This window comes from Muscardinus avellanarius (assembly GCF_963383645.1).
Source record: "Muscardinus avellanarius genome assembly, chromosome: 18".
NCBI lineage: Eukaryota > Metazoa > Chordata > Mammalia > Rodentia > Gliridae > Muscardinus > Muscardinus avellanarius.
The window spans coordinates 23079518-23102126 of NC_137804.1; the positions used below are offsets into that span (position 1 = coordinate 23079518).

The 22609-nt window shown below is 40.3% G+C and overlaps 1 protein-coding gene across 2 annotated transcripts in view; it reads left to right on the forward strand.

The window, feature by feature from the left end:
- Nucleotides 1-22609, forward strand: part of TBC1D5 (TBC1 domain family member 5) — a gene marked incomplete at both ends in the record, with an annotated part of 350595 nt that overhangs the window by 295638 nt on the left and 32348 nt on the right. For both annotated transcript variants that reach the window (XM_080715898.1, XM_080715899.1), the window contains one exon: nt 10770-10933. In XM_080715898.1, coding sequence (XP_080572024.1) covers nt 10770-10933 — 164 coding nt within the window. The remainder of the gene's footprint in view (nt 1-10769; nt 10934-22609) is intronic.

Consider the following 22609-nt stretch of genomic DNA (forward strand, 5'->3'; position numbering starts at 1 on the left):
TGAGGAGACAGAAGAGGTCACCTGCCACGATTTGGAGACATCACTTTGTGCTTTCCTCCACATCCTTCCTGAAGAATGCCAAAAAGCAAATAGAAATAGACATAGAAACCAAAATAGTCAGTGGTGACAACAAAATAATTTCCAACTATCTGTGCTGAATAGGATCAACGCTATGAGAAGCTGGGTAATTTCATCAGAGGCCAAACACACTATAGTCCTTTATATAATATTTCAAGAATAGATATACTTTTCCAAATATCTTTGTTAAAGTAATAAAATAAAATTGAAGAAATGGAGCAACTATCAATACTTAATCATTCTTTGATTATATATCGTCTTTTTAATGAGTCTTTTAATTTTTTTTTCCTTTTTGTGATACTAGGGATGGAACCCTAGGAGCTTTTTACCCCCAAGCTACACCCTCAGCTCTATTTTCTATTCTTTACTTTGAAACAGGGTCTCACTGAGTTGCAAAGGGCCTCAGTAAGTAGCTGAGATTGTCCTCAAACCTCAGTCCTCCTGTCACAGCCTCCCAAATGCTGGGGTTACAAGAGTGCGCCACCACACCTGGCTGAGTTTTTTTTAATCTGTATATCTTTTCCTTTTAACATACAGTAGTTATGTGGGTTTTAATTTGGCAAGGAAAAAAACTAAATATAAAGTGAGATTCAATAATTCAGTTCAATAAGTAATTTTTTAAGTATTAAAAGTTTCATTTTATATCTTGCTATGTTGCAATCACAGAAAAAAAAATGCCATAGCAGAATCTGGTTTTTGAAAACTTAACTCCTTGAGTTTCTTTAAAATTAGTTTAGGTTTCTTAAATAATTACCATAGCCAACTTTAAAATGTTATATTTATGCGCCGGGCATGGTGGCGCACGCTTGTAATCCCAGCGTGTGGGAGGTGGAGACAGGAGGATCGCGCAGGTTTGAAGCCAGCCTCGCTGGCTTAAGAGACCCTGTTTCCAAATAAAAATATAAAAATAGGTATGGAAGTGTAGCCTGAAGATAGAAGGGTTTCCAGGAACCCCAGTACCACCAAAAATTAAAAAATTAAAAATTAAAATTAAAATATAAAAATTTTCTATTTATGTGTATATATTTGTTACGGATATGGATACTCACATACATGCACACAGTGGTATCATTATAACACTTGTTTTTAAATATAAAATGAGAAAAAAAGTCAATCTCCCTGCTCAGGTAAAACTAAAACACATATAACATTAGCTAATTGCAACTAATTCAAGATATGAGATGGGAAAAGGCCTTCATTTTCTCCTCCTTCCTCCTCCTCTCCTCTTCTGCAGTCTGTTCCTCCAAGGGTAACCATTGTTAGGTTTCTTATGATTGCCCTGGAAGCGAGGGGGGGGGTACATTTTAAGTTGAGGAGTGACGTTAATTTGATAAGAGCTCGCTTGTCTTGAGATGACTTCCCCTTCTGGACCATCAAGAAGAAAGTGTAACAGAAGTGTCCCAGTGCAGATGAGAAGCAGAAAATTGGTAGGAAAAGGAGAGGGAGGTCAAGTCAACTAGAGTAAGACACAGTAATAATGACAAGAAAAAGAGATGGCTGGTACCCACAGGACTGAGGGAAGAGACAGAAATCTTCTGTATGGATGACACTGCTGGCCACTCCGGTTAGAGTTGATAAGTGCTGGTCCTGAAACAAAGTAACTGTCTCCCTTGTGTTCATGATAATAAGTTATGTCAGAAAAAAAAAGTGTTACTTATAATGAAATTGGGGAAGCATAAATTAGCTAGAAAATTTACTTTTGCAGAATATCTGTTCCAAAAGACATTGAACAAATCAGTTGTTTTTGTACTAAGAGTACAGTGTGGATTTGCTTTTTCCTTTCAGAAGGCCTCATTCCATTTTTCTTTACTGTATACAGGTCACAAGTACTACAACCCACTTGGTGCAGTCCTTGGGGGGGATGGGGGGGTTTGCCCAACATGGCCGGGGTTTGAATCCTGGTTCCATCCATGGCTTGCTGGGTGACCTGGGGAGATCAAACAACCTCTCATTGGTAAAGCCAGATTAAGAGCAGCTACTTTAAGGTCTGTGGTAGGACATTATCCCCACACCTGTCCCTTAAGAAGAGCTCTAGGCTGCTCAGGTAGTCATGGTGATGGTGTTGGCCTCAAATGCTTCTCTGGTTTTTAGCTTCCAATTATGAAGGAGCCCAGCCAACACCTGTGTCTTTTCTTCACTATTGTTTCTAATATTCTAAAATTTGAAAGCAAGTACCCAATCCAACAGTGCCTGACTTCTGCAGTCAGGCTAGAGCAGATATACTCCGCCTGTGGCAAGATGCGTGTGTTTGGTGTGTAGCCATCTGCCTCCTTGCCTTGTCATTCAGGTGTGCAAGGTAAGAAACTGCTCTGAGACAGGAGCCAGATGCCTCGTATTTCCTCTTGGTCACATATAAAGTCAAGCCAAGTGTGTTGCAGTGGCCACAGCCTTGGGATTTCCAGGTTTTTCCCTTTCTACTCTTCTTGCTATGCCCCCACACCCCACAAAGGCCCTAGACCTCCTGGCCTCTTGAGCATCTTGCCTCTGGGTGTCCATTGTTTAGCTTGCTGAGCTGGGCTCAGGTCTCCTGGGGTTCTGCCTGTCTCATTAGGAAAGGACTCCAGCCCCGGCTTTTATTTCCCATTGAGTTTAGTGAGAGAGGAGGAAAAAAAAGCCTTGAATCTTATTCATTGGCTTACTAGGTACTTAATAAATATTATTCCTCCTTCCTGCCCTTCCACCACCCCACCACTGGGCAGTCAAAGCTCCTCAGTGCTGCCCAAGAGGAGCGTTGCAGTCAGCTTAAGCTCTGGACAAATACCCGCCATGACAAGCAGCACAGGAGACACAAAGCACTTACTGTTTCAGAGAATGAGGAAGGATATGATACACCTAGACATAGCTGTGTCCAGTCCAAACAGCACCTTCCGTCAGAACAAAGACACCTCTCCCTGGAGACACACCACAAAACCCAGCAAGCAGAACGTAACTTGAATGTCAGTGTCTCTGCTGAGCAGTCTTAGGTGGGGTATATGCAGTGGTCCATTGCCTAGAGCCAGATAGATAAAAATCTGTGTGAAGTCACGGAGAAGTGTGGCCAGTGCTTTGCCAGGAAAGGTCCTGTGTGGAAAATAGCTCCACCAGGAGAACACTTGCAGATCTGAAAGCCAGATTACAGCATATTTCAGCACTCGGAAGTCACCAGGACATGGTTTATATCTGTTGCAAGCCTGTGCACCCTAAACCCTTGCCCTACCCACTTAGGACACTCAGCAGGTTGTAAATGAGAACTGCAGTATATGGAGTTCACGACCTTCAGGCCACACAAGTACGTATCAGCTGAGCTCAAACTCAGAGTAGGTGTACCTAACCCCCCAGGTGCTGTGGGAGCTTTTTAAGGGCTGCTGCTGTCCCCCACCTGTCCTCAGCCCTGAAGCCAGCTTTCTGTGGCATTTCATGAGGTCATTTGGCATGGAGTTGGTTATGAATTAAAAACTATACACAAGCATATGTATAGTTGCACACATGCACACACGGTGGTTTAGGAAGGAGCCTGTATTTAGTATATTTAAGACTGTTTTACAATATTCAATAATTGCATTGGGTCAGGAAACCTGAGAACTAGATTATGAGAGAGATCTGCAGGTAGGAAGTTTACTGGGGAGAATGCCACATATCAGTCCCTGTCGAGTAAAAGAAGCAGTGGGTGGAGGGGGCAGCCCTGCCTCTCAGCACCGCCCTGCTGGACCCTCAGGCTGGGATAGCCTTTCATCAGAATCCTCCTTATTGAGACAAGGGGGCTGGCTAGCTTTCATTCTTTGTCAACCCAAAACAGTCACCAGAAGAGATCAGTCCTCCTGGAAGTGGCGTGGCCGTAGCCTGGCAGTTGTCTTCAGCTGAGGAGAGTTTCCAAAAGGAACTCCTAAGAGAACACAAGTGCCGTAGTCCTGCAGGGGTGGTCCAAGCAGCACAGACATTTCAGAATGTGCTTTTAAGAATAGGCTTCACCCTGGGCCGGGCGTGGTGGCGCACACTTGTAATCCCCGCGCTTGGGAGGCAGAAACAGGAGGATCACGCAGGTTCAAAGCCAGCCGCGTGTGCTGGCTTAGGAGACCCTGTTTCCAAATAAAAATGTAAAAATAGGTCTGGGAGTGTAGCCCGGAGGTAGAAGGGCTTCCAGGAACCCCAGTACCACCAAAAAAAAAAAAAAAAAAAAAAAAAAAATAGGCTTCACGCTTCCCGCAGCCAAAGAATGTTCTTATCAGTAAAAACGGAAAAGAAAAGGTGTAGTGAGAGCTTCAGAGCCACTGTGTAGCTTACAGGTTGTAAGCTCTCTGCAAGAGTCTCCTCCTCCCCCCAGGAGCTGGGCAGGCCACGCATGGTGAGGCCTGGTCTGCCTACCCCAGCTGTGTGCTGTGGGGGACAGGCAGGGGACTTAAAGCTTCTTCTGTCCCAAGATAGATGATTAGTACCTGGGCTTTCTATAAAGATCTCCAGAGGAGATCTACAAAGATCTCCTTTTAATATGTATTTCAGTAACTCTGTTTTCTTAAACTCTAAGTGTATTTCCAGAGGGCACAGTAATGTTAGTAAACTAATTTTTGTAGGAGAGGGAACACACATTTTGTAGGTTTTGTTTCTTTATATGAGATATGGGCTCAGTTCTTTACTAATACTATAGCTAGTTGAAATTTGATAATTCAGAAAGAACTTCTGCTAAGCGCTGAGTTCAGCATCTGTTATCACTGGCAAGGAAGTTTGCCTTTTGGACTCAGCGGCAGAAGAGAGCTGTGGGGTCACACTCTCCAAGGCAGCTCAGTGCTGCCCAGTGCTCTGACTGTCTGCTTATTCTCACAGGGTAAATCACTGAGGAGCTAATTGATTAAAGTAGGTCTTCTAAAGATTCCTCCCCCTTTGTTATAATAGTTAAAGAATATAATAACCTTGACATTGTGAAAAACATTGGAAAATGTATACTGTCCATCAGTTTATACTTCCACTGTCCATTATGGCCTCCCAGACACATTTGACCACTGCGCACTTGAAACATATACTGAGAGTATAAAACGTGCTCTGAAATGTAAAGACTTAGTGCAAAAAAGTAAAAGAAATATGTCAATGTTTTATTTTGACTACATATAATAACATGATAATAGTTTAAATATATTGGGTTAAGCTGTGCATGGTGGCGCACACTTATAATCTCAGCATTCAAGGAGGCTGACAGGAGGATCACAGTTCACAGCCAGCCTCAGCTGCTTAGTGAGGCCCTTTGCAACTTAGTGAGACCCTGTTTCAAAATAAAGAATAGAAAATAGGGCAGGGGGTGTAGCTCGGGGGTAGAATGCCCCAGGTTCCATTCCCAGCCAGTACCACAAGAAAAAAAAAAAAAAAATATATATATATATATATATATATATATATATATATATGATTAAATAAAATGAAGTGTTAATTTCACCTTTTAACTGTGAATACTAGAAACCTTTAAATTATGTATATGGCTCATGTTCTATTTTGCTGGGCAATACAGGTCTAAGTCTCAGTGCCCCAGATGAGGCAGCCTCAGACCTTTGTTGGAGTCCCACAGTGTGCAGCGGCTGGCCTGGCCTTTCCCAACGAGTAAAGCTGGGACCTGCTGCAGTCCCTGCCCCCTAGAAAGAGCAAACACGCAGTATTACAAGCAGAAACACTGTAACTGAATACAAGAGGCCTGAGCAGCTATTTACCACTGCAGGCATGGATAGATGGATGTATGGATGGATGGATGGATATCAACTATAAATCCAGAAGAGCTAATTCTCCACCCCTCAGTTTTAAATTAATAGCTTTTTGGAATCACCCTCCAGGTTTTCAAAATGTGATTATAGGTATTGCTATAGTCTTTAAATTTGGACAAATCTGAATTTAACTTACCATGCTACTAGCAGAACTCTGTGACCTGGGGCAAGTGAATTAAACTGAGCCTGTTTTCTTGTACGTGTCCTCCTCACGAAGTCATTAGGATTAGATTAACAATGTGTGTGAGGTCTAGAGGTGTACACAGTAGTGTACATGTAGTGTATTCTAACTTTCTGATTTCTTTTCTTCTGGGTAGGCAAACTAGTATGTGTATAGTAGAGTGTGCAAGAAAGGTGACTAGTGTCCAGCTTCTGTACATTTAAAATCCAGACTCCAACAGGGCACAGTGGCCTCTGTAATTAGTGAGACTTAGCAACTTAGTGAGACCCTGTTTCAAAATAAAAAGTACAAAGGAATGGAAGGTATCACTTAAAGTTAGAATGCCCCTAGGTGCAATTCCCAGTACTACAAAAATTAAAAATAAAAAAATCTAGAATCCAAGGAAAAGGTTTCTTGATTTTATTATAATTTAATCATGAGACGCTTTATATAAATTGCTAATGTAAGATTTTTTTCTTTGATAATTTCTTTCAAATGGAAAAAATTTTCAGGAGATTGCAATGGGATGTTATTTATATACTACCAATTCATATAAATGGATTAGATATATACAGATATATAATGCATAGCTCTTACCTTACTTCAAAAATATTCAAGGCAAATAAATTTTTGGAAAACTTGTTAAATATAACTGCTCATAACTCTCTTTTCATTTTGGGAAGAAAATGAGAAAAACAGTTATAGTAGCCCACAAAATTCAAAAATTTTCCAAGGGTATAATAAAATTGAAATGATTCTACCCAAATTGTTAGATTAGTTCAGAATTTAACTATAGTGTCAAATATTGAGAGTCTAGAGATCATACGTAGAGTATAATAACCAAAGGAGTAATAAAGAAAATTTCCCAGAGCTAAAGAAAATATTAGCATGGAGACTGAAAAAAAAAACCAACAAGCTGATGAAAGTTTAAAAAAAATCATCCTTAGGAACTCTCTGGAAAGCCTACAGAACTTTAAGGATAAGGAGGAAACTCTAAAAAATTTCAGAGAGGACCAAAAAAAGAGAATTATTTTTTTAAGACAGCCATCAGATGTCAGATTTCTCTTTGGCAAAACTGAGGGCCTGGAGGCACTTGAGTTTATTCCCAAAGTTCTGTGGGAAAATTGTTTTGAACTAAAATCTTACTCTCAGCCAAAGTAGCATTCAAATGAGAAAATAAAATAGACATTCAGGGCCATGAAAGAATTTGAGTCAACAGACCCAAATTCTTCCTCCCCCTGCTAACAAATGTTTATTTACTGTAGACTCACATCTACCCACTTGTAAATTTAAAGACACTCTTCTAAATAACTCTTGGATTAATAAGGAGATTACAGACTAAAATTACAGATGTTTTAGAAATTAGCAGTGACAAGAATACCAAATACAAAAACCCTGAAAGACTGAGCTAAAATGATGCTCAGAGGAAATGCTATTATTAGAAAATAAGAAAGACTATGAAATTGTTTTTCTAAATATACAATTCAAGAAAATGGAAAATGAACATCAAAATACACCTAAAGAGATGAATAAGGATAAGAGCAGAATAACAACACATCAAACAGATTATGTCTGTGAAACTGAAAGGTGAGAGTTTACCTTTTTCTTCTCTTTTTTTTCTTTCTTTTTTTTTTTTTTTTTTTTTTTTTTTTTTTGCAGTACTGGGGATGGAACCCAGGGGCATTATACTTCTGAGCTACACCCCCAGCCCTACTTTTTACTCTTTATTTTGAAACAGGGTCTCACTGATTAGCAAAGGGCGATCCTCCAGTCTCAGCCTCCTGAATGCTGGGATTATAAGCGTGCACCACCACGCCCAGCTTGAAAGGTGATACTGTAAAAACAGTGTAATCAGCCCACATTCAGCAAGTCTGATCAAGAGAATATGAGAGAAAAGCACTAATACATGTAAAATAATTATGATATAAAGATATAGAAGAAAGTTTTTATTTATGAGACTACTCAATTCAACTTTCTAAGTTGAAAATCTGGACAAAGTTTTCTCTTGGTGAGAAAAAAAATAATACCACAAATTTAGTGCCTTAGCAATACAGATTTGCTGTTTAACAGTTACATAGGCCAGAAATGTGACATACGTCTCACAGGTAGATCCCGGGTGGTGGCAGGAGGCTCGGGGGGGGGGGGGGGCAGGGGATCTGTTCCCTTGCTCATCTCTAGTGGTGACAGAATTCATTTTCTTGTGACTGTACAACCAAGGCCCCCATTTTCTTGCTGGCTATTAACCGAGGACCATTCCCAGCTTCCGGGAGATGCTCATTTCCTGGCTCATGGCCCCGTTTCTCCATCTCCAAAGCCAGCAATGCTGAGCCAAGTCCCTCTCACTCTTCAGCTGTCTCTTTTTCTTCTTAGGTTACATCTCAATCATACTCTGCCTTCCTCGTGCACATGGAGGACTTATATAAATAGAATGGCCAACTATGATAACCCAAAAATATTCTCTCCGTCTCAGACCTAGTCTCCTTTGCCATGTAAAGCAAAGTATTCATGCCCTCTGGGGATTGAGGGTGCAGGCATTCCGACTACCATGTACATGGCTTTCTTTAGAAAGCTAGGACCCAAAATTGATCCAAGAGGAAGCAGAAAACCTAAATAGAGGAACAAACAGAAAAATCCAAAAGACCATCATAGTAATGCCTTTAAAATGTCACTAGCCCCAAAAAGGTTTATAGGTAGAAAATCTAAACATTGAATAGATTACCAAAATCAGTTATATAAACTTAGAAAAAATGAAGTTTCTTTGGTCTCATTATGCAAAAAAGCTATGTCCTTGTGAATCAAAAGGCTTTAGCTTCTTCATTTTATCTTCTGTCCTATGGACTTTAAAAGTAATTGATAATAAAAGCTGAACAAGCATTCCTGATGTTTTAGCTGGGCCTCCTAGCTATGCCTCCTCCGCTTTTCTCCATACCCCACTCACCACCGATGATCTCATCTTGTCTCGTGGCCATAAATATAGTCTGTACACTGCTGACTTCCAAATTTTCTCCCTGCCTACATGAAATATCTATATACATAAATACATGATCAGGTGTCTCAGCAGGTCTACAACTAAACTATTGATTTTACTTTTAAATCCTGTTTTCCCCCTACACACACACACACACACACACACACACACACACACACACACACACACTTCTCAACATCAGTAAATAGTAGATCCATCATTTTCTTTGCTTAGGTCAAATATTTGGAGCTAAACTTGACTCCTCCTGTTTCTCACATGAGTCCAGTTAATTCAGCTGGCAGGTGTAGGGCAGTGGGAGAGCGCTCACCTAGCATGTGCAGGGCTTGGGTCCAGTCCCCAGTACCACCAAAATAAGAATAATAGTAATAGTAATAATAATAATAATAATTATTATTATTATTATTATTGTCAGTTTTGTCTAGAATCTGAGCACTTCTTAGATTCTAGGGTCACTATGGTCACTCTGGGTATTTGGTGTAACATTGATTTTACTGCTTTTCACTTTGCTGCCCTTCTCTGTCCTCCAATTATGTTCTCAAAAGAGCAGCAAGAGCAATCCTTTCCAAACCACAGATTCCTCCCGTCAGGTCTTCCAGCAGTATTCCATGGCTTCCCCTCTCATAGGAAGGCAGTCAGAGTTTCCCACAAATCCCTGCCTGTGCTGATCCTCTGCTTGCTCCCAAACCCCCTCTCCTGCCCGTCTCCTCACTCTGGGCTTCAGCCACACAGGCCGCCTTGCTGTTCCTTGAATACGCAGGGGACTGTCTGAGGGCTTTGGCACTTTTGTTTTATGTCTTCTACAAAACTGACATTTCACCTGCTTCAAGTTCCTGCTTGAAATGTTAGTGACATCTTCCTTGACCATCCTGTTTAAAACTGTAACACCTTCTAGCACTCATATCTGTTTTGCTTTTTTGTTTTTCTACATAGTACCTACTACCATATGAAATCATATCTGTTTTAATAATGCATTTGTCTGTCTCTCCTTAGTAAAAAGTAAACTTCATGAGAGGTGACAGTTTCATTTTCCACTGTCTTTATGAACTCATAAGTGGCTGGTACTCAGTAGGCCTTCAGTTAGAGATGGATGAAGGCATGCCAGGTACTCAATAGGTCATTAAGCCCCCATAAGAACCATATGGAAGTACGTCCATTGTATAAGTGAAGCCTGCGTGGGTTTTACATCAGCCAATTTTGTATGCTGGCCTTGTGTGCCAAGCATGCTCTCAGCAGGACTTACTGGAGCCATAGCTCATGTCTGAGGGAGCTGGATGGCTCCAGGTCCTCTCTGGAAAAAAAGGCAGGCACTGCTGGGAATCACAGAGCATCCACCCCAATGAGGGCAGAGGTCTAGAAAGAGGCCCTGAGCCAGCACTTTGTCCCATTTCCATATTCTGCCACTGGCTGGGGCTTGCCATGTGTCTCTTCTGCAGTTCAGGAAAAGGAAGGGGCTCTTTGGAAAAACTTTGGTGGAAGATTTATAATCTTACTAATAGAATGTACAGTATAACTTTCTGTAATTAAGGGACAATTCCATTAGTGAGGGAAAATTTCATCACTTAACCATTGATTTCTAGGAATTGTTTATTTTTTTAAATGTATGTCCATGGACTATGTAATATAAATTACATATAGAAAGCTATAGTGGTACTTCATTATTTTAAAAAGTGGCGGTTTTTCTGAGCATAAAAACTCATATGTTTGAGCACACAACATGTTGACTCTTGTGTCAGAAAGATCATCATTAATCCAAAACAGTAGATTCACCGTCTTAGTGGAAGAGTCTGGACTTTCCCTTATTGTTACTTGCTTTCTTTTTCAGGGCAAAGTTCTAAAAACATCAGTTCATCTCCAAGCATTGAGAGTTTGCCTGGGGGAAGAGAATTCACTGGCTCCCCACCTTCATCCGCTACAAAAAAAGATTCCTTTTTTAGCAACATCTCCCGTTCCCGCTCCCACAGCAAAACTATGGGCAGAAAGGAGTCTGTAAGTATTTAAGGACAGTTTGTTTGTTTGTTTCATTTTCTTCTAGAGTGGTGAATTATCAAAGCTTTTCTAGTTCTTAAAACTTTTAGGATCTAGCCAGGTGTGGGGGCACATGCATGCAATCCCAGGGCTTGGGAAGCTAAGACAGGAGATGACAGGTTAGTGGCCATCTCAGCAACTTAGCGAGGCACCGTTGTAAAATAAAAAATAAAATAGGGCTGGAAGTATAGCTCAGAGGTAAAATGCTTCTGAGTTCAACCCCTAGTACCAGAAGAAAAGAAAAAATCTTAGGAACTAAAGCTAATTATTTTATCAAAAGTATCTTAGTTTTGTTAGTAGAGTTTAGTAGTATTTTAAGGTTGTGATTTGTATTAACTAGGGAAAAAATAGCATCAATTTAAAATGAGCTGAATGCCCCAAATCCCTGTCTTTTGTCCTCTACAAATCCTTTTTTATCCACGCCTGTGGATTATTTGCTAAAATTTAACAAATGACATTATACCAATGAATAATTATAACATCTGAAATAATCCAAGCTAATTTTTCCATTTTAGGTATATCTTAAAAATTAAAAAGAATTATTTTACCATTTTCCTTAAAAAGCTATATAAGCTACATTTTAGTTATTGTATTTTGATAGTTGCTCTGTAAGGCCTGTGGTATACATTTTTCCACATATCTACTGCTTTAAATTTTCAGTTGCATCTGAAAATTTTATAAAGCTACTTCATAATATCTTCATATTTAACTTATTTTATAGCTAATTTAACACCTAATGTTCTAATAAGAACCCATCTGCCTACTGAATAGGGATATAACATAAAAGTAATACAGGATCTAGCTATAGTTAAAATGGTCCTAAATTAGGAGAACAAACCATAAAACCTTAGAGGGATTATTTAAAGTATACAGAATAAATAATATCATGATATCTATCTGTATGACTTTGGATATCCTTTGATAAGACACTCAGCTTCCTAATGTTTTAACCACCTCATCTACAAATTAAACAGTATTTAGTTTTACATCACATAATGATGGGACTGTGTTCTGAGAAGTACATTGTTAAGCTGTTTTGTTGTTCTGTGGATGGCATTGAGTCTGCTCACATCAACTAAAATGACAAGGACACTACTAAGTGGTATAATCTTTTTTTTTTTTTTTTTTTTTTGCTGGTCTGGGAATGGAACCCAGGGGCATTCAACCTCCAAGCTACACCTCCTGCCCTATTTTTTATTCTTTATTTTGAAACCAGGTCTCACTGAGTTGCAGAGGACCTCACTAAGTAGCTGGGATCCTCTGGTCTCAGCCTCCCGAATGCTGGGATTACAAGCGTGCGCCACCTCGCCCGGTAGGTGGTATAATCTTATGGGACCACTATTGTAAATGTGGCCACCATTGACCAAACATGATACAGCATACAACTGTACTTAGCTCCCTAATGGGAAAAATCACTATTTGCTCTCTAAGGGTCCCTTTCAATGTAATATTTGTTTAAAGGTGGCACCCTTATGCAGGCATTTAGCTCTGCTCGCTTGAAAACTCCACCGAAAGCAAAATAAGGGTAGACAAAAACTGAAAGAGTAAGAAAACAGGAAAGACAGGAGCAACAAATTTGGAAAGCAGATGTCGGTTGGTAAGTGAGCAGCTCAGGAAGCCAAAGCCTATGTGAGGAGGAGGCAGAAAACAAGAGGCAAGGACATAGATGGCGAAATCTTCTTGAAGCTCAGGGACTGGGAGTGAGCGTGGAGGTAGGAATAAAGAGGTGGTACTTGCTGGGAGGCGTTGTCAAGAAGAATTAGATTCCTTTCCCTTCTCTAGCAGAAGACTGAAAGTTTAGTTCTCCGAAAAATGTAAACCAGAATGTTTCTAGGCTGAGAGACATCAGGCATATTCCACTGTGGTATTATCCTGCTCAAAAGAGGTGATAAGTAAGCCGGGTGTGGTGGCACACACTTGTCATCCCAGCATTCAGGAGGCAGAGAGGGGAGAATCATAGTTGACGGACAGCCTCAGCTACTTAGCAAGGCCCTTCATAACTCAGTGAGATCCTGTTTCCAAATAAATAAATAAATAAATAAATAAATAAATAAATAAATAAATGGGCTGAGGGTATAGCTGGGAGGTAGGATCCTCCTGGGTTCTACCCCCATTACCGAAAAAAAATACTCCCCCAACCAAGGCCTCTTCCACATGATTCCCCAAATAACACGTAATCTTTCAGGCAAAGATTGGAAGAGCTTTTTCTAGGCAAAAGACAAACGTGTGTTTGTGTGTGATATATATATATATATATATCACAAACATTCTGATCTGAGGGGCTCTCTAAGGAAACGGTTTACTTTACAGTGGACCCAACCGTTAACAAGCCATTTTTATACTTAGAGATTAAAAAATTTACTCCTGTGCACTCATTCTCAGAATCTAGTAGAAGATACTCTTAACAAACATGAGGGCATAAGCCAATGAAGAGGAATGTATGACAAATAGAGGAGCCAAAGCAAGACAGAAAGAGTCCCCAGAATGATAACATAGGGAGAACCCGAGACTATAGCATGATTGTTTAGCAGAGAACAGCAGCCAGCTCAGATTGGAACAAGTTAGAAGGCTCCAGAAACATTATTTCAAAAAGATGAAAATGGAAGAATGAATAATATACTTTAACAAATTGAGGCATGTAAAAATCCAGGGGTTTATTTGGGTCTGAATTATTGATAACTTTATAAAAACTAAAAAACAAATTCAAAAAAACTCCAAAGAAAAATAAAATGGGGGGGGGATGTATAGTAAACGTTATAGCTGAGCTGTGACTAGAATTTTCATGGACATTATAATGTAATCTTACAGATTGGTATTTGAATCAAAATCATGCTATAACTATTGAGAAGATAGGGTACATTGTGTGTTTACATGTGGAAAGGAGGGATCAGGTAGGTGGTGGCGGTGGCCAGTAGAGCCACATCTCCTTCTTCCATAGTGGGAAATCAAGGTAGAATATTCTAGAAAAAAAAAAAGAAGTAACCATATAACCTAGAAATACAGCAAAACAAAACCAAACAAAAAGAGTAAAAGAATTGAAAGTGGAGCAGAAAGTGGAGTGTGGGATTGTGGGAACTCTTTCATAACAAGCCTTGTAGAACCATTTGACTTCAAGTGTTACACATATGACTTTGGTTTAAAATAATAACTGAAAATTACAACAAAAATAGAATGTATTGGCATAGTGAGTTAGAAAAGGAGATGTCTGTATGTACAAAGAGCATGTATTTGGAGAGCCAGGATAAGGGAATAACAAGTGAGAAAGGCATATGGAGACATGTCTCATTTGCATTCTATTATATTTTGGTAGCATATGGATTAGTCTACAACACAAATTAATTACTTCTCTTGATGATGATATTTTAACATAAAACTGAGAAGTTTAGCAAAAAATAGAAATAGGCTAAGTCTAACTCCCTACATAGACCTGCTGTGAACCAAGAGACAGAATGGAAGTGATCATTCAAAACTTAATTTCTTTGCTAACCTGTGGGGTGGAAGTGGAAGAACGTTTCAGGAGACCGCGCACGCTTTTCTAGTTAATAGAGTCAATTTTTTATTATTTTAGTGAATAGATGTTGTAGTCGATAATCTTTACCAGTTCTGCCAGGATTGTACCTCCCTGGTCCCTGCGATCTGTCAGGTATCGGTTTTGTCCACTGAGTTGTAGGTGCAGTGATACAAACTTGTTGCCACTCAAACCCCGCACAGCTCTGTCGCTGGCACAGCTGAGCCGAGCCTACCTACCTGCCATCCCAAGAAGTGCACGCGGGACGTGCGAGCGCAGAGTCGGCTCTCACAGCCCCGCAGTACACAGTTGGAAAGTGCTCAGGCCCTCAGTTTGCATCATTCTCCATGGGAGCCACCCCCTTGTCACCAGAGCCTAAGACTGATGACCTCCCATCTCTGGGCCCACTTCACTTTCATTGCCAGCCCAGTTTGGGGTGAAAAAGGGTATTCCATGTTCCCCAAAATGCTCAAGATAATTAATTTATTATAGTTATCATCATCACTTCTCACACAGCAACTGGCTGGAAATTGAAGCACAGACAGCTCTTACTTGGGATCCCCAGTGCCTTAAACCATATGATGCCTTCAGGTTTCAAAACTGAGTTGACCTTTTAAAGGTCCAGCATCCAGAATACTGTTGATGTCAGTTAGCAAAAGGCTACAGTACCAGTGGGAAATGGACATAAAGGTAATCCAGGAGTAGCTCATTCCCCAGCAGGCTTTCATCCCGTTGGCCAGAATTAAATCCCTGTGCCATTCCTAACCAAGAAAGGCTGAGAGAGACTCAGGAATGGGAGAGCTCAGAGGAGCGGGAGGAGGCAGCCAGCCACCTTGAGCCAGTCCTTGCAAGGATGGTCTCTCTCAGCCTTTGCTGAAACATTAGCTTTTGAAAAGAGCCGGTGTGTTAAAATCAATCATGTATTAGGGATGAATTTTCAGGCAATGTAAGTTAGAGTGGTGGTTGGAAGAGAAATAGATCAGAGTGGCTCTCACTTGCTTTTTTTTTTTTAATTCATGATGTATACTTCCTAGGAACACATGCGGAAAATATTAAGATAAATTTTTTTATACTTTCATTGGTGCATTGCAATTTTGCATCATGGTGAGGTTCAAAGCAATACATTCATACATGCACTTATCACTTGGTCTCTCCCTTCACACACCCCACTGGCCCTTCTCTCCCGTTGGTGAGGTTGGTGGTGAGACCTTCATATCTTTATATACAGCATAACACTATTTAAACTCTTTCTTCCTTCAGCCTTCCTTTTCCCTCCCTGTCTCCCTCCTGCAATCCCCTTCTACTACTGCATTAGTCTTTCTCTTCATTTATCTGAAGTCCATTTTCTTTCCTATTTTCTCTCTAGCTTCCACATGTGAAAGAAAACATTACTATCCTTGACTTTCTGAGACTGACTGAACTCAGGATATTTTCTAGTTCCATACATTTTCCTGAAAATAACATATTTTTGTTGTTCTTAATGGCTGAGTAAAACTCACTTATGTGTATATATCATGTTCACCTATTAACAGATACCTACGTTGGTTCCATAACTGAGCTGTTGTGAATTCTGCTGCTATAAACATGAGTATGCATGTATCACTCTAGTATTCTGGCTTTCTTTGGTACAGATACCAAGGAGTGGTATAGCTATGTCATTTGGTGACACCATTTGTAGTCTTTTGAGGAATCTCCATACTGATCTCCATAGTGGTTGTACTAACTCTATCTAACTCCAGTTAGAATGGCAGCCATCGAGAAGACAATAATAAATGCTGGTGAGGATGTAGAGAAATTTGAAACTCTTATACTCTATGGGTATGATTGTAAATAAGGGGCTTCTTCCTGGGTTTCTGGATAGAACTGAATCTGGCACCTAGAGTTAATCTATTTATAGGCTTTTCAGTTCACAACTATGTATTTGTAACCTATCATTGTTTAATCAGTATTGCTCATGAAAACTAGATTAAAATACAGTCTCATTTACAACACGTCCCTATTTAATACAGTCTATTTTTAAAAGATATAAAATGAGTATAGACATTAGTAGACATTAGGTTTTTTCTAGCTTCTTTTTTTTTTTTTTTTTTTTTGCGGGTCTGGGGGTAGAACCCAGGGGTATTCCACCTCCAAGCTACACATCATACCCTATTTTTTTTTATTCTTTATTTTGAAACAGGGTCTCACTAAGTTGTGGAGGGCCTCCCTAAGTAGCCGAAACTGTCCACGACCGTGACCCTTCTGTCTCAGCCTCCCGAATGCTGGGATTACAAGGGTGCACCACCACGCCCGGCTTTTCTAGCTTCTTTTAAGTCTCATGATAGGACTTTTAATCTAATGCCAAGTTACTTATCAGATATTTGAAGCATGCCATTTAGTTAGTCTTTGGAACCTCGTTCAAAGTTGTCTGCCTACAAATCAGCTCAGGGCCAGGGAGGGCAGACCTGATTTCTTTGAAGGAGAGTTCCTTCCTCCACCTCCATCTTTTCATCTCACCTAATTCATGTAACTTCATTGCAAAGTGATGTGGACAACAAAGGGAACGTCATGAAGCGCGCTCTGTTTTCCATAGTTTATAGCACAGCATGTTTGTTAACTTAGCCCTTAAAAATGGTTTTTACAGACAACTTTTTAACTTCCTTATGTGTCAGTATGTTTATTTTAAGCCAAAAAAAAAAAAAAAACCCCAAGGAGATCATGACGCGCTGTGTAGCACAGTGCACTTTGGGGGCAAATGAGACGCTCATCCTCCCCTTGCTGGGCCTTCTTCCTCCATCATTTGTCTTCATCTTCATCATCTCCATAAAATGCAAAGACACCAGATTGTGCCCATGCTGAACACTGCCTGGGAGGCGTAGATGTGGGTTTGGGAAGAGCTCAAGCGAAGCAATGAGATAGGTTTACAATGCCTGACCGGAAATTCCCGTGGGCTGCAATCACGCTAAATTAAACCTGGCATTGATAACATTTGCTTCCTTCCAATGACCTTTCCAGAAACTTAATGTTTATGTTTTCTTTCAATGCCATATTGCCTTAGGGACAGTTATTTGTGCTCTAAAGTATCCATATTCGTGGCAGAGGGAAATGAGGACTTTATACTGTACCATAGGAAGTAAGCCAAAGCCAGAGGCCAGAATGTGGTGTCTGCAGTGTCTTCTCCCTGTTTCCCTCGTGTGTGTGTGTGTGTGTGTGTGTGTGTGTGTGTGTGTGTGTGTGTGTGTTGAACCCAGGGGATAATACCTCCGAACTACACCCCCAGTCCTATTTGACTTTTTTTTTATTTTGAAATGGTATCTCGCTAGGTTGATGAGAATTTTATTCTTTGCTGAGGTTGTCCTGGAATCTGTGATCCTCCTGTCTCAACCTCCCAAGTACTGAGTTACAAGTGTGCCCACCACACCCAGCTCCCTCGGTGGTATTAGCCCCCACTCCTCCACACTGTCTTCTTGCTTTATACCTTCTGCCCTCACACCTCATCACCCTTCCTTATAACACCTACATTACCTTTCCCAGGAAGTTGTCTTTTTAATCCAAAGCAGCTCTTAGTCTGTCAAGGGAATTTGCAGTCTATTGCACAGAGAGAAAGGAGGTCTCTGTCCAGCAAGTGGGCTTCGCCTTTCCTCTGAAGCCTTAAGACTAAGGAATACCTTTCTGGTTGTTCCTCATAGCTAAACTGAACTCTCATGCCCAAAGTCAGATGAAGGCATGGGCACATTGTTTTGTTTGTTTGTTTTTGGTTTGGGGTTGTTTGTGTGTGTGTGTGTGTGTGTGTGTGTGTGTGTGTGTGTGTGTGTGTGTGATACTGGGGATGGAACCAGAGGCATTCTACCTCTGACCTACACTCCCATCTCTATTTTATTCTTTCATTTTGAAACAGCATCCCATTAAGTAGCTGAGGCTGGCCATGAGCCTGCGATCCTCCTGTTCAACCTCCCAAGTACTGGGATTACAAGTGTGTGCTATCACACCCTGCATGGCTTGGGCACTTCTACCAAAGCTTTCCCTCTTTCCCTGAATTCTGCTCATCCTCTCCTAGCTTTCTGCTCCAAAGTTTATGTATCAGGAATTTATACCTGAAAATATTGCAAGCTGAAATAAGCACCAGGAACCTTACCCCTGAGCAAAGAAGAAAGGGGCAGTGAGGCCGAGCCTGACCCCGTCCATTCACCAAGCAGCATACCCTAGTCTGGGGTGACATTTTTCTGCAGTAGGGCCATTTTTGTTTCGTTTCTTTTTCTTTTTTTCTTTCTTTCTTTTTTTTTTTTTTTTTTTTTTTTTGCTGGTACTGGGGTTCCTGGAAGCCCTTCTACCTCCAGGCTACACTCCCAGACCCATTTATATTTTTGAAACAGGGTCTCTTACGCCAGCACGGCTGGCCTCGAACCTGCACGATCCTCCTGTCTCCGCCTCCCAAACGCAGGGATTACAAGCGTGCGCCACCACGCCCGGCTCCATTTTTGTTTCTGTACAAAGGAAATGCCCACTCCACAGGTCCTGCACTGAAAGGGGATATCATTTCCCAAATAAATTAAAAGCATTTATTAGGTTAACCAAGACCGTAGTCTGGTAAAAAGGAGACTGCAGTTGTTGGAAAAACTTCAGGACTTTTCTGTCTTGTGGCAGTGATGATAAAAATTTTAAAAAGGACAGTACTAGGAAAACATATTAGCTTTACTATGAAGAGCTAATAAGATGAGAAGAATAAAAACAAAATTCATTTGACTATGAGAATAATACTAAGCATGGTGATTTACAGAAAGAATTCCCAACTAGTGCTGTCACCAGAGTCCCAGGCCAGTGGCCTGACTCCAGGGCCCGGCTGACCAGGTCCAGGCACTTGCCCCAGTCACCAGAAAAGGTCATGGAGAAGAGGAGGAACTTTAATCAACGTGGGCATCTGAGGAAGACAAAGTGAGATCCAGCATCCCGGCATTCCCGTCCTTGGAGCTTTTGATTTAACTGGAGGAAGAACTAGGGCGGAGGGCAGGAGTAGGCTGATTTCTGCTCTGTTTGGTTCCGTGAGTTGGCTCTGGGAAAGCCTTTATCACTTTAGAGGGCAGTACCACTCGCCGCACAGGAAGGGCAGGTGCCTAGAGACGAAGACGCCACTGCAAGGTCTGATGCTGTAACAGATGACAGTGGAAATCTTGCCTCAGTCTTGAAGGGAGATGAGAAAGGTTAGGTAGATTTGAGGCTTATGAACCTTAGATTACCAGTTTTTAGATGAACCCTCCTTAAATGATTAACATGCCTATGTGCAGAGCTAAGCAAGGACCTGACCCAGGGTTTAAAGTAATAAAAGAGACAGATAAAAAATGAAGGCAGAGATGCCAAGCTTTATTCTGTCTTTGGTTTTCCATGTGCTATCTGCTGGCCCAAAGGTCACTGCATATCTGTCCTTACAAAAGCCTTTGATTAGTTTTCTTGTAGTTATATTTGACTAGACTGGGAGGGGACTTGGCTCACATAAGCTTGACCTGGGTACAAGGAGTTTGTCGGCTTATGAAATACAATTGATCACAAGCATTGTTTTTAAATGTCTAAAAAAAAAACCAAGACTCTTTTCAGCTGACATTATAATGTGGCTAAAGGATTTTGAATGTCATAAATATATGGATCTCTAAAAGATAATGCAATCAAATTCCCCAAACATCTTTTTTATTTAAGATGATGATTTCCCTCAGAATTTTTACCAACTCTTGTACAATGTTTCTAGTCAAAATGTCACTTTCCAAAGTTGCTTTGGAAAGTAGATAGGAACTTTAATATCAGTAACTCAAAATATGATGTTTGTAATAAGCCAAGAACAAATTGGCTTTATACTAAATCCTAGAAAGTTATGGGCTATATTTAAAAATAAGAAAAAGGAATAAGGAAAAATGTTTCTACTTAAAAAGCAGTTGTAAAGGGGATGCTTCCTCCTCCCTCCCATTCATCCTTAGTTACCCAAGGAACAGACTCTGATTCCAGGCTTCTGTGGTTATTTTTCCTCAGTTTTTTCCAACTTCGATATTCTTACTGTTCTGATTTAATGGTTCCTGTCTTTCTTATTGTTATTCTTTGGTAAAGGTGACCTTATCTCATTAAGTGAACCAAATCCAGCCATACCTTGTCCCTGCAACAGAAAAGCCCTTCAGACTAGACCAGCATCTAGGATCACCTCTAGGTAATCACTCTGACCTCTTGATCTTCATCGCCTTTTTACTCTGGAGCGATCCCAGAGGGAGGACAGTTGGTAAATTCCTTCCATATGGTCCTTTAGATATTTCAAGGGTTCCTTTAACAGGTGGAGATGTTATAAGTTGTATAATTAACCTGCCCACATACACATATACACCCACTACAACAAGATCCTACAGTTCAAAGAGGCCTACAGGCAGTTCTTATTCAAGCCTCATAATATAAGAATTCATATTTCACAAAATATCCAGAAAAATCAGTGTAAAAATAAAATAGGAGAAAATAAGAATGAAATCAGCATGGGACCATTATGTGAGGAGGGTAACATTTATGGAAATCTTAAATTCAACTCCAAACAACAAATTTTAATATCATCCAGGGCTGAACCTATTAGTATCTACTTACTGCCCAAAATAAATGAGGTGATATTTTTCAATGTGTATAATCAAACTCACCCACCCTCTTTCTTCTATTATGAGAATTTTTTTTTTTTTTTTGCACCCTGAAGGTCTTCAGAATTGAGTTGGAGATTGGGGGGTAGCTCAGTAGTAGAATGCTGGCCTAGCAAGCCAAATCCCCAGGTTTGAAGTCTGAAGGTTAGCAGGCATGTGATCTATTTTTTTTCAAGTGAATATGCAGGCCTAGTTCTTTTGTAAGTAATGAAGATATAAATTTCCAAAATGGTCTAAACAAGAACATTTAAATGCTGGACCTTGCATTTCATTCCAAAGAGACTGTTCTTATTTTAGTATTCTTTAAGTTACATATAACAGAGATTTGAACTCAAACCGATTCCAATAACAAGGAAAGTGAGTGATGTAAGTAAGTCCAAAAGCATTTTCATTCCTGGCTGCAAGTTAGAATCACTGGGAAGTTTTAAAGCAGCGCAGGCAATGGAGGTACTGAGTCAGGATCTCTAGGTGGAGCATGGGCACTGGGTTATTTGAATCTGTAGATGAGGTTTAAAAATACTGGGGGGAAAATAAAAATTAAAACCACTGATTTTTTTATTTCCAATTTTTGATCATTATGAGTATTAATAGTGGGGTTCATTGTGACGTAATTGTTTAGGCACATGATTTGATTAACTTCCTTCCCCAGCATTTCCCCTTTTCCTCCATCCTTCTTTTATTCCTCTGACCCCCATTCTGGCCACTCCTCTATTTCTATGAGTTTCCTTTTTTTTTTTTTTTTTTTTACTTTGCTCTCTCTAGCTTTCACAATGATAGAAAGCACACACCTCTTGCCTTCAGCTTCTTTCCATGAGCTGATGCTCTCCAGTTCCATCCATTTTATGCAAATGATCTAATTCTGTTTTTTTCTGACTGATAAAACTCCCTGTTGTTGGAGTTTTTCACTCCTTTTCTTTATTCTTCTCTTGACTCTAGGTTGTTTCCACAACGTATCAGTTGTGCTTCTATAAACAAGGGTGCCCATGTATTGCCATAGTATATTGACTTTAGTTCTGACAACTGGGTCATTCCGTTTCTAGTCTTGAGGAATGTTTATAATCACCTCCACATTGGTTGTACATATTTGCAATCCCACCAACAGTTGTGTTTTTTTTTCCCTACAACTTTGCCAGCATTTATTATTACTTATATATGTGATAATCATCCTCTGTCAGAAGAATGGGAATAGCTGCCCAAGATTTTTCTCTCACTCTGTAGGTCCTCTCTTTATGCTGTTGTTTCCTTCGCTATGCAGAATCTTCTGAATTTGATTCTATCCCATTGATTAATTTTTGGCACTATTTCCTGAGCTTTAGGAGCCCTGTTGAGGAAGCCATTGCCTGTGCCTGCGTGCCGGAGTATTGACCCTGTGTTTTCTCCTAGCAACTGCAAAGTTTTGATATTTGATCCATTTGGGTGTCTATATTTTTGATCCATTTTGAGTTGATTTTCCAGCAGGGTAAGAGATTCTAGATTTATTATTCTACATATGGAAAC